This window comes from Trichechus manatus, unplaced genomic scaffold (assembly GCF_000243295.1).
Source record: "Trichechus manatus latirostris isolate Lorelei unplaced genomic scaffold, TriManLat1.0 scaffold00066, whole genome shotgun sequence".
In the NCBI taxonomy this organism is placed as follows: Eukaryota; Metazoa; Chordata; class Mammalia; order Sirenia; family Trichechidae; genus Trichechus; species Trichechus manatus.
In genome coordinates, this window is record NW_004444002.1 from 10,257,902 (window position 1) to 10,270,410 (window position 12,509).

General features: G+C 42.5%; 1 protein-coding gene across 6 annotated transcripts in view; it reads right to left on the minus strand.

The window, feature by feature from the left end:
• Positions 1 to 12,509, minus strand: part of ENOX2 (ecto-NOX disulfide-thiol exchanger 2) — a 312,866-nt gene that overhangs the window by 44,541 nt on the left and 255,816 nt on the right. For all 6 annotated transcript variants that reach the window (XR_002824593.1, XM_023734304.1, XM_023734302.1 and 3 more), the window contains one exon: positions 10,486 to 10,641. Coding sequence is in view for 5 of the 6 variants with exons in the window: in XM_023734304.1 (XP_023590072.1) it covers positions 10,486 to 10,641 (156 nt within the window). In the remaining variant the exon portion in view is untranslated. The remainder of the gene's footprint in view (positions 1 to 10,485; positions 10,642 to 12,509) is intronic.

A 12,509-nucleotide genomic window follows, 5' to 3' on the forward strand; every position in this document is an offset into this window, starting at 1 on the left:
TTATGGTCTGTATCCTGTTAATGCCATGTATTAAGGCCTGAAGTGTTGGTCCTATTTTTTCTTCTATGAACTTTATAGTTTTAGGCTTTATATTCAGATCTTTGATCCATTTTGAATCTTTTTTTTGTTTTTTGATGTCAGTGAGCCCCTCCTCAAACTCTTTGCTGAAGAGGTGAGGTCAGAGTCAATCACACAGCATTTAGAAGGAGGAATGAAAGACAGCAGGAAAAGTAAGCTGTCTAGGAAATCATTAACTAAACTGAGATAAATCTGGCCATAGAGAGTCATTAAAAACATACTTAATGAGATGATTCTCCCTCTTCTTAAAAATATGCTTTCTACTCACTCATCTTATACACAAAGCCTGTCACATCTGCCAGCTCCTTGTTGCTATTTATATGTATCAAAGCATTTTCCAAACAAAATCCTACAGTTCATAGCCCAACAAAGCAAAGCATGATGGCCATGGGTTTTTCTAGAGCTGCTTTTGTATCTGCAAGGATTTATTTTGTGTAATCTGTTCTTTTCATTCAGCTCTTAACAACAATTCGCCCCACTCAAGATTTGGAGAGCTCAACAACCAGTGATCACAGCTCACATGCAGAAATAAATGAGCCTCACTTGTAGATTAGGCCAAGGCCCCCACCTGACACTTATCCAAGTTGGCAAGCGGCTGATTTCGGAGCTTCTTCACTTTGCTACCCACTGTCTTGTCTTACCGGTGTGGCTCAGAATCATCAGTTTCTCATGATGTGCCCTTTTCCCCTCTATTTAGTCAATAAAAGGGGTAGAAGGATTCAAGGAACTTATATACTTTCTGTTCGTTTTTTAAATGTCTGTGATTTCAAGAGTTCATTGTATTGGATTTTGTTCCATGTGAGAGGTGTAGAGAAAAAGAGAAGATAACCTAGTGAGCAAGAATTTGAAATGCCTTAGTCACGGCCACTAAAGGGGTTGCAGTTTTACCCAAAAAGAGAAAGATGAGGCCCAGAACTTGCCTGAGACTTAATGCTTCTGAGTTTTTAAGACCTGGAAGGGATTCTAGATATCACTTTCTAATTTGGTGGCAAATTAGAATCAACTTGGGAGTCGAACAAACAATGCCTGGGACCCACCCCAGAGAGTCTGATTTAATTAGTCTGGGTGCAGCCTGGGCATTGGTTTTTCTTTTTGAAAGTTTCTTAGATAATTCTAATGTGTAGCTAGGATTGAAAACCGCTGATTTAGTCTACACTTCTCATATTACCAAGGGAAAAACCTTAGCTGAGTGAGACTGAGCTGTTCAAGGTCACCACATCAGATAAAAGACAAGGAGCATAAACTTGGAACAGGTAAACCTAGACTTAATCTTAACTCAGTTACTCACTATCTGTATGGCCTTGGCGAAAGTACATAACCTCTGAGAACCTCATTTTTTTCATTTGTAAAATAAGGATACTATTCCCTACCTTGGAAACCCTGGAAGCGTAGTGGTTAAGTGCTGCGGCTGCTAATCAAAAGGTCGGCAGTTCAAATCCACCACCCACTCCTTGGAAACTCTATGGGGCAGTTCTACTCTGTCCTATAGGGTCTCTATCAGTCAGAATCGACTTGATGACAATGGGGAATGGGATTCCCTACCTTGCAGCATGGTTGTAAGGATAATTCATAATATACTGTCTATATTGCATACAGTACAGCGCCTAGTACTTGGTAGGTTCCCAATAAACATCAGGCATTATATTGCTATTATTATTTGCTATTATAGAACCCAGGTTTCCTAATTCCCAGTCTGGGGCTTTCTAAAGCCCTACCACAAGTCCAGAGTGGAGTGATAGCTAAGACCTGACTTCCCAACTCTCAGCTCCTTGCTTTACCCAGATCTTTAGAGAAGGCTAGCGTTGGGGAGGAGGAACACTTATGGAGAGAGGAATCTACAGCTGTGAAGACATACAGCTTTGACCACGGAACACAATTCTGCCACTGACTACAAAGATAAGGAATTTTCAAGAGCATTCATATAGTTAGAGCTATGTTTTCAAATCAAAGGCTTTATAATAAAATTCTGTTTTAGAATAAAAGTCTTATGGAGTTTGCTATTTAAGGGAATTCTATGGTAAAGGATCCTTTTGTAAAGCAAAGAATGACCTTTTTATATTTTTTGAGTTTGCTTAGTTAGCTCTACCTTTAGGTCCATCGAGAGATTCTAAGGAATGTACGGCGACTGCTGCAGTTACATGTAACACCGAAAACCCAAACGCTCCTTCCCCTGACTACATTTGTGGGATCTTCAAATTCTGTGATGAAGTCATCACCCTATTTAGATGCTGTGATTCTTCTGCAATGACTGTCTGCTAAGTGAAGGGGCCCAAAATCCACTAAGAGTCATGTCAAGAATGCTGGGGATTTATTTATTTTCCTTGGGTAAATGTAGAAAGGCTCTCTGATAGCATTTGCTGAGATTTAGGTGTATGCCACCAAGCAAGGCAATGGGTTGCACTATCTTCCTTAATGGACAGCACCTATTCTTTAATTAACAGTCCAAAGCACTTTGTTGTCTGGGACTGATTTTCTAATCCCACTGAAATACAGTGATCCGGGCACCAAAACGATAACCCCATAGGAAAGCAAATTCAAAGTCTACCCATTAATCAGGTAATGTGCTAAGCTCTTGTAACACCTCAGTCACCACTCAGGATGGAGAAGAAAACTTCCATGTAAACACATTTAAGATATCTGGGAGTATAAAGCACTTTAATCTCTGGTAATGGAAAAGGAAGAACTTCTAGCCATTCTAATTATATCCAAGCATCCACTCTGGGGAGCTGTGTTGGGGCAACCAGCAATAGGATTAGAGTCATAGCTGATCTTTGAGAAGTAAGGCAGGGAGAAGCATAGGGGAACTATAAACCATTTGCATCTTGCTTTTCAAAGGAGCATCACAGATCACTCAGCTGGTTTGCCAGAATTTACATAGTACAAAGTCTTTGAGTTGATTTTATTAGACTGCCAAGATTGAAGTCCCCCTAGACAATCAGCAGGGATCAGATTTTTTTTTATAATGTAATCCCAACTGATTGGAAATAATTAGAAGGCCGGTAAATCTTTATTAATGCTCAATTTACCTACTTTCTCTAATTCTCTTTATAGAACCCAGCCCTGGGAGCCAAAATGGGGTCTGCCTGTTTTGTGATGTTCTGGCTTCTAAGTGTTTCCCCATGTGCCTGGACACAGTAGCAGATGATGTTTCACCATCTATTCACCATTTACTGTTATTTCACAGTAGACTCCAAGATGTAACCTCTCCATATAGGTCTAGCAACTGCAGTGAAAAATCTCGGCAAAATTGACTCGTCTTGAAGTGGTTTCTCTGGAGAGAGAGCACTGCCCTCTTCTTTCACCCCCAACTGAGGTGCCAACTGAGACAATAAATCTCTGATAGCTACCCGGTGACAAAATGTAAAAACATAACTGTTTTTCAGAGAGCTTTCTTTTGCCAAATGTCCGATTCCTGAGAGTCAGAGGATGTTGCTTCTAGGACAATGGGGTACTCACCATTTATCTTTAGAAGACTGGTGCTCAGTCTGCTCTAGTCTGGTTAGAGCCACTAAATTCTTAGAACAGGATGGATGTGGCCAAGTCCAGATCAGAGAAGTTAAGTTACTTACCCAAGATCTCATGGCTAGTTAGTGGTGAAGATCTGGGATCTGAAACCAGGCATGTCTCACATCAGAGCTCAGTGCTTAACCATTATGCAATACTACCTGTTCCACTGAAGGTTCAAAGCTCTGTGTGCCACCTACCAATTTGCTCTTACTTTTCCTAATATATTTTGAGGGCTATTACCTAGGTAAATAATTACTACGGTAGCTATGATTTTAATGGAAAGAGTCATAATTTTGGAGCTGGATATAGACCTAGAGGTACTCTAACCCAATATCCTCACTTTACAGACAGGGGAAACTGAGACCCAGGGAGGTTATAGGGCTAGCCCAAGATCCCACAGCCCAGCACACTACCTGATTAATAGGTGGATTTTGAATTAGATTTCCTATGGGAGTGGAAATACAATACAATACAATTCCCTTGACTTCTTGTCTGGTAGTTTGTCTACTATATCATAATACCATTTTTTGTACATTTGATGTAAATTCACCTAGAAAATCTAGTGGGCAGTTGGCTATATGTGCCTGATGCTTAGATGAGAGATATAGATTGAAAATACAGATTTAGAAGTCATCAGCATATGCTGGTAATTATCCCATACTCTCTTGGTTTGCTTCCAGATCTCTGAGCCCTCCTTCTCAGTCTCCTTTTACCCATCCTTCCTTACCTCCCTCCCTCTCTTCCTCCATCCTTTGACAAATGTTTATTGAACACCTACTGCGTCTCAGCCACTTTTCTAAGTGTTTGGGATACATGAGTAAACAAAACAGACAAAAATCCCTGCCTTTGTGGGGTTTGTGATTGTTGTAAGGTGCTGTCAAGTCAGTTCTGACTCATAGCAACCCTATGTACAACAGAATATCACACTGCCTGGTCCCACGCCATCCTCAAAATCATTGCTATGTTTGAGCTCATTGTTGCAGCCACTGTGTCAATCCATCTCGTTGAGGGTCTTCCTCTTTTTCGCTGACCCTCTACTTTACCAAGCATGGTGTCCTTCTCCAGGGACTGGTCCCTCCTGATAACATGTCCAAAGTATGTGAGACAAAGTCTCACCATCCTTACTTCTAAGGAGCATTCTGGTTGTACTTCTTCCAAGACAGATTTGTTCGTTCTTTTGGCAGCCCGTGGTATATTCAATATTCTTCACCAACACTATAATTCGAAGGCATCAATTCTTCTTCAGTCTTCCTTATTCACTGTCCAGCTTTCGCATGCATAGGAGGCGACCGAAAATACCATGGATTGGGTCAGGAGCACTTTAGCCTTCAAGGTGACATCTTTGCTTTTTAACACTTGAAAGAGGTCTTTTGCAGCAGATTTGCCCAGTGCAACACATCCTTTGATTTCTTGACTGCTGCCCTGGTGGCGCAGTAGTTAAGAGCTACAGCTGCTAACCAAAAAGTCGGCAGTTTGAATCCACCAGCCTCTCCTTGGAAACCTTATGGGGCAGTTCTACTCTATCCTATAGGGTTGCTATGAATCGGAAGTGACTCAATGGCAACGGGTGTTTTTTTTTTTTTTTGCTTCCATGGGCATTGACTGTGGACCAAAGTAAAATGAAATCCTTGACAACCTCAGTCTTTTCTCCATTTATCATGATGTTGCTTATTGATCCAGTTGTGAGGATTTTTGTTTTCTTTATGTTGAGGCGTAATCCATACTGAAGGCTGTGGTCTTTGATCTTCATCATTAAGCGCTTCAAGTTCTCTTCACTTTCAGCAAGCAAGGTTGCATCATCTGCATACTGCAGGTTGTTAACGAGTCCTTCTCCAATCCTGATGCCGCATTCTTCGTCATATAGTCCAGATTCTTGGATTATCCGCTCAGCATACAGATTGAGTAAATTAGGTGAAAGGATACAACCTTGACACACACCTTTCCTGATTTTAAACCATGCATTATCCCCTTGTTCTGTTCGAACGACTGCCTCTTGGTCTATGTGCAGGTTCTTCATCAGCACAATTAAGTGTTCTGGATTTCCCATTCTTCGCAATGTTATCTATAAATTTGTTATGATCCACACAGTTGAATGCCTTTGCATGATCAATAAACACAGGTAAACATCTTTCTGGTAGTCTTTGCTTTCAGCCAAGATCCATCTCACATCAGGAATGATATCCCTCATTCCACATCCTCTTCTGAAGCTGGCTTGAATTTCTGGCAGTTCCCTGTTGATGTATTGCTGCAACTGTCTTTGAATTATCTTCAGCAAAATTTTACTTGAGTGTGATATTAATGATGTCATTTGATAGTTTCTGCATTCTGTTGGATTGTATTTCTTTGAAATGGAACAAATATTGTGGGGTTTACATTCTATTAAGGGAGACTATAAACAATGTAATAGGTAGATTACACAGCTTGTTAAAAGGTAGTAAGTATTATGTAAAAAATAGAGAAGGTAAGCAGGATTGGGAATGTGATGGAGAAAGCTGCAATTTTAAATAGCTGGTCAAGGTCACTGAGAAAGTGACACTTAAGCACAGACCTGAAGGAGATGAGGGAGTTAGTTACGCTGATATTTAGGGGAAGAGTATTCCACGCAGAGCGAAGAGCCAGTGCAAAAAGGCCTACGATGGAAGAGTGCCTGGTGTGTTCAAGGAATAGCATGTAGGCCAGTTGACTGGAACAGAGTAAGTGATGGGGAGGAGAGCAGTAAGAGATTAGGTCAAGGAGATAATGTGGGAGAGGAGAGGGCAGATCATATTGGGCCTTGTATACCATTAAAAAGGAGCCCTGGTTGCATAATGGTAAAGTGCTCGGCTGCTAATCGAAAGTCAGCAGTCTAAGCTTACCAGCTGCTCCACGGGAGAAAAGAGCTGGTGATCTGCTCCCATAAAGATTACAGCCTAGGAAACCCTATGGGGCAGTTCTCCCCTGTCACATGGGGTCACTATGAGTTGGAATCGACTCGATGGCATACAATAACATGCCATTAAAAGGACTTCGGCCTTTATTCTGAGTGAAATGGGGAGCCATTAAAGGATTTTGAGCAGAGGAGTGACATGATATGACTTAGGTTTTAAAAGGATCACTCTGCCTAGTCTGTTGTGAATAGACTATAGTGGGCAAGGGTGAAAGAGGGAGACCAGTTAGAAAATGAATCATGGTGGCTATAAACTGGGTCATAGCAGTAGTTATGGTGAGAGTCACAGGATTCTAGGGATATATTTTAAAGTAGATCCAAGAGAATTTTCTAACAGATTAGATATGGTATGTGAGAGAAACAAAGGACGCAAAGCTGACTCCTAAATTTTGGCCTGAGCAGATAAAAAGATGCAGTTGCCACTAAATAAAATGGGGAAGTATGCTAATAGAGGAGGTTTTGGGGCAAAGATTAGGAGTTTAGTTTTGAACATATTAAGTTTGAGATGTCTAGGCAGGGAGATATGAGTTTGGAATTCAGATGCCAGGTCGTCTGAGTCAGCAGTACAAATTTGGGTGTCACTGGCATATATATGGTTTTTTAAGTCTTGAGATTGGATAAGATAATCAAACATATGATTATAGATACAGAACAAGTCCAAGTACTGAGCCATGGGGCACTCCAATGACAAAAAGTCAGGGAGAACAGAAGGTAATCGGTAAACGAGATTGAGAAGGTGCAACCAGTGAGGTGGGAGGAAAATCGATAATGTGGTGTCTCGGAAGCCAAGTGAAGAAAGTATATCAAGGAGTAAGGAGTAATCAGTTGTGTCACATTCTGCTCTTAGGCCAATTAGGAAGAGAACTGAGAAGTGACCACTGGCTTTAGCACCCAATATTTAAGTGGACATGCACTGGAGTGATTAACCGCTGGTTTAATTTCAGTACTTTCCATGTGGAAGTGGTCCAGGAGAGGGTAGGCTTGGAGCGGGGCTAGAGAAGAGTGTGAGGTCAGGAAATAGTTGAACCTGACTGAACTCTAAAGGTGGGTAGGTGGCAAGTAGAATTGATGGACTGAAGACAGTCACATGAAGCAGAGCAGTGGAAGGCTTTTGAGGTCAGGAGTTAAAGTCTGCATTTGTGAGCAACGGGAGCCACAGGAAAATTTCAGGGTTCTGTATTTGTGACATGCATTTGGATGAAGTGTCAGGTGGGAGAGAGAGAAAGGAATTGGTGATAAAGATACTTTCTAATAAAGCTGACTTAGATTGGATGGGTGCAGAAAGAGATTGTAAGCATTCCTGAATCACAGGACCTTATTGCTGAGAGGAACTTCAGAGGCCAATGAGTGGAAGAGAAATTACCAGAGACAGGCAGAAGTACAGTAGTGGGGTTTATAATCAAGGCCTAATCAGACAGCATTGGTGGGCTCTGGAGAAGACAAGGGGTTCAGTCACACCATGTCCCTGTTCTTCTCGCCTTCCCCTGCTCTTCCTGTCTCACCTTTACAAACTGAAGTCTTGGGGCTGTTAACAAGAAAGGGTAAAGCATTCCAAAATGGCACCTTTGCCATGCTTTTAGCACAGAATGAGGGAGGCTTCTCCATTATTGTTTTCCCCACCCAATTAATCCACACCCCCTTTTAACAAAATCCAAATTTGGAAAAGGAAATAGAACACCAGTTTACCTTAAGCTGTGTCAGGAGTGTTATTTTTGAATTCAATTCTAAAGCCAGGTTTCTTCCCAGAAGCCACCACTTTACTGGCACTAATTGCCCTGTCAGCATTCTTAACACAATGATGAAGAAGAACTAAAGTATTGAGGCTTGAAGGTAAAATGTTTGCCTCTTACTCTGTGACCCTTCCAGCTCTGAACTGAAAGGGCATAGCTGCAGGTGGGGGAAGATGAAATGTATCTGAGAGATGCCTGTCTGTTTCTTTTACTAGAGACTATCAAAAGTTATAGCCTCTTTAAGACACTTATTTCTACATTCATTTACAAGACTGCTCAACAGTGTGGTCTATGTGTTAGAAACAAGGCATCTGTGCTATTCTTTGGAAACGTAGAAACAAAACATCCTGTAAAGTCATCTACTGCACCCTATCTAGACGTTAGAGATGGTGTGCATCCTGCTAGCTCAGACTGGATTGAGACAATGAAAGCCCAGTGCAGACTGATGATGTGATGAATGATTAAATCAGCAGGATTCTACCTTTTAATAAGCAGGAGGTTTTAACACTGGAAATGCCTGACTTTGTGGCTTTTGAAGTGAAAAAGGTAGTATCAGAGATGCACAGCCTTCTCTAATCCAAAAGCAACACAGTAGAAAAAAGGGAGGAAAGTCCATTGCCCATTTGTAGGGGCAGTAGCACTAAGAGTAAGAGATAAGGATACAATAGTGCCTCTCATTCACCCAGGCACTAAACACAAATCTCAGGACATGGCCATTTGAGCTGGCAAGTAAGGCCTATGAGGGCCATCCTATCCTCCAATCCCTCTTTGTGACATGCTAGCTCTTCTCCTAATATGGTCCTCTGAGATGCTGGCCTCCTAGATTTCTTATTGGCCTGGAAGGAAGTACCCTGCTAACAACCAATTTCAAAAAAGCCCAATGAAGCATTAAGAATATTTTTTTTCTAGCAAAGGAGGACAAGATAATCTGTCTAACCAACCCTGACTGGCCTTAAAATCCTCTCAGTTGTGAGCAGGCCATACTTAGGTAGAACTTGGGTTCCTGCCAGGAACTGATCCTATGATTAACTGATATCTATGTAAGGTAGGAGATGAAATATTTGTCTGAAGTCACATGTCAAAGGTTCTTATTTATCTTGATAAGGCAGGTTTCATTTGATCTGTGGCCTGAACTCATGCATGTGTCCCTTAACAAACGGCTCTAATCTCTCAGCACTATGTTGGCAGCTCCCTTAGGTATGCCACCTCGCATCACTTTTGCTGTTAGGTGCTACTGAGTCAATTTTCGATTCATAGTGACCCCATGAAGACAGAGTAGAACTACCCCATAGGGTTTTCTAGGTTGTAATCTTTAAGGAAACAGATCGCCAAATCTTTCTCCTGCAGAGTCGCTGGGTGGGTTTGAACCACCAACCTTTTGGTTAGCAGCTGAGCACTTCACTGTTGTGCCACCAGGGCCCACCCAGCACCACTAGAATAGCAAAAAAAGCTTTAGTGAGACTTGGGTTACATACACAAGTAACCTTTGATTATTTAAAGTAAATAAAACCTCCAACAGATCCAGAAAAAGTTTGAGTCAATTATTATTGCTGCTACATTTTAACTGAAATATGACCACCATGTATTTCTAGATGTTTTTAAGAAAGCCTAAGGAGAAGCCTATTCATTACCGACAAGACAGACCCCTAGATCATTTCCACATGAACTGCACTGACTGGATGACTGGATGGCTGCATGTAGTCTGACTTAGTCTTAATGCTCCTCTTCGTCCTCACAGTTAGTTGATCCACACATCACTGTCTACTGCAGCCCATCGTTGGAATGGCAGTAATTCCAGGGATATGTGACTAGCCGGTAGCAGTGGAGGATTCTTAGCACCAACTGTATATTCTCATATGCCTCTCAGGTAGGCTCAGCCATACCCTAGGTCTGCCATCACCAGCATGTGGGCCAGTTATGAAAAGGAGAGACTGCAAATGCCAGTACGTTATGTTGAGCAGTTTGTGTTGGGTGCCTCCTTCTGTGCCAACACACTTGAATTCCTTTCCAAATGGCAGCAGAAAACATGTTTTCTCATTTGCACTGCAACCAGCACACAAAATCTACTGTTCTGTGCATAAAATTCAGCCTTGCCTAGTAAGAAAACATTCCCCCCCTTCTGTTTTCTGGGTGGAGCTTCTGAACATGCATCTATGAACCTCTCAGGTATTCCTTTGAGAAGGAAGAAAGCTTTCTTAGACATCCAAACATTGTGACTTGTGGGGAGAACAAGTAACACATTACTTGGATTTGGAGGGAAGAGCGTGCAGCTTTTACAGTGTATGATCTCCTTCACTACTGGCATATCTGGTGGAATTGGTGGAGGTACTATTCCCAAACCAGGCATCATTGGAGTTATGGGTGGAATTCCAGTCATCATTCCGAGAGCAGGATCGAAGTCTAAAAAAGGAGAGGTGAGAGAGAACAATATATGACACCAGGCAAGGTCAAGTGGAGGCAGAATGTTACCTTTTAAGTCTCAAACCAAAGCCCTTTCTAAGGTAGAGGCAAAATATTTCAGAAATCATGGCACTTAGCATTGCCAGGTCTTAAATGTTATATTATTGTTGTGCGTTTTCCTTTTGGGATGGGGCTGTTTGTTCTGTTTGACCAGTGCCTATTTAAGCCCCTGCATCTCATTTTGACATCCAAGGCCTTTCATAATTATGATTGCACTTTGTCTACTACTTTGTCTACACTCTCTGCTCCATTCAGACAAGGCTCCTTGCTGTCCTTTGTATACGCAATGATGGTTCCTGTCTCTTTGTGGTACAGCATCAGGTTAATAGTGCACAGTTTTTGGGATCAGGCAGACCTGGGTCCTAGTTCCACACTTTGCTTAGCTGGAAGAACCTTTTAAACCTCTATTTCCTCATTCTCAAAATAGGGTTAATACAACCTACCTTGCAGAAGCTGTGAGGAGTAAACAAAATAATGACTGTCATGTGCTCAGCACATGTACATAGCACAGACATGCTCAATAAAAAAACTACTCGTTGTGTCTTTGTTCATGTTGTTCTCTTTGTCTGGAATCATTTGAGCCTCCTCAAGTTCTCCACATGCTTCAAGACCTGGCTTAAGTCCATCCTCCTTGAAAAAGCCTTTCCAGACAATTCTGGTTCCCTCTTAATTCTGTGTCTAAAAATGACTGATTCTACACCTATTGGCAATGAATTTTTATTTTCCACTACCCTCTGATTGTTTCATTCAGGGATGCCTCTAGGATGTGCGGGGAGCCCCCAAAACAAAATTTTTTTGTGGGGCCCCTGTCTATATACATAATTTGATTTACTCCAAATCAATGCCAGCACCATTCTGGTGGCTCGATCTCACATGATGCCATGAAAGAAATACCATACCAGCCAGATGGAGTGATTTACTTACCAGGATACCCTCCTGGAACCAGGACCCTATAGGCGTGAATCCTGAAGTTCCTGTGGGCATTTGACTCACCTTGCATGTGTGTGTGAGGGGTGGGTAGAAGATTGCAGAGTGCCCTGAAAAGGAGAAATGGGGACCAGGGCCCACAGGAGTTGTCTGGGATGGGAGCTCCTTGCTCAAACGACACTGCAAGCCTTGGCCAGTCCCACTTACTAGAGGGACACAGGAAATTTCGAGAAAAGGGCTTCTGGCAACCAGAACCCGTGGAGGGCCTGGTCTGGACTTGGAGCACCTGCCCTGATGGCACTGTCTGCCCAGCTAGTCCTTGGCACTGGAGGGTGACTTGGAAAATATTAAGGTAGGCATTCCAAAGCAGGGGACCCCTGAGGTGCAGGCCCAGGGCAGAGGCTCTCCTCCCCCACTCTAAGTGTGGTACTGATTTCATTATTTACATTTTGTCTCTGTATCAAAATGCAAGTTCTCTGAGAGAAGGAAGTGTGCTGTACTTCGTTTCCCTACCCTCACCCCTGCTCTCTGCTCTAGCACCATGCACAGTGGAGTACAAACAAAAAAAGTATTGCATAAAGAGTTCTGGTAATGCAGATACAGCTGCAGTAGCAGACCCTACCCCGAAAGACTTCATCCTGCTCACCACACAGGCCGTAGGGGCAACCGCTATAAGTGGCCTCCAGGTGGCCCTGATGTCCCCTGGGCTCTTTAAGATGTTAGAGGAGATGGACTTGAACAGCAGAAAGAACTTGTGGTTCCCAAAGAAGCAGAACACCAGGCACAACAGGCCCAGTAAGAGGAAGTCCTGGGACTGTGGGCAGATGGACAGGCAGGTGGCACATGGGCATCCCTCACTGTAGAGCTAGCCTAAGAGAGCT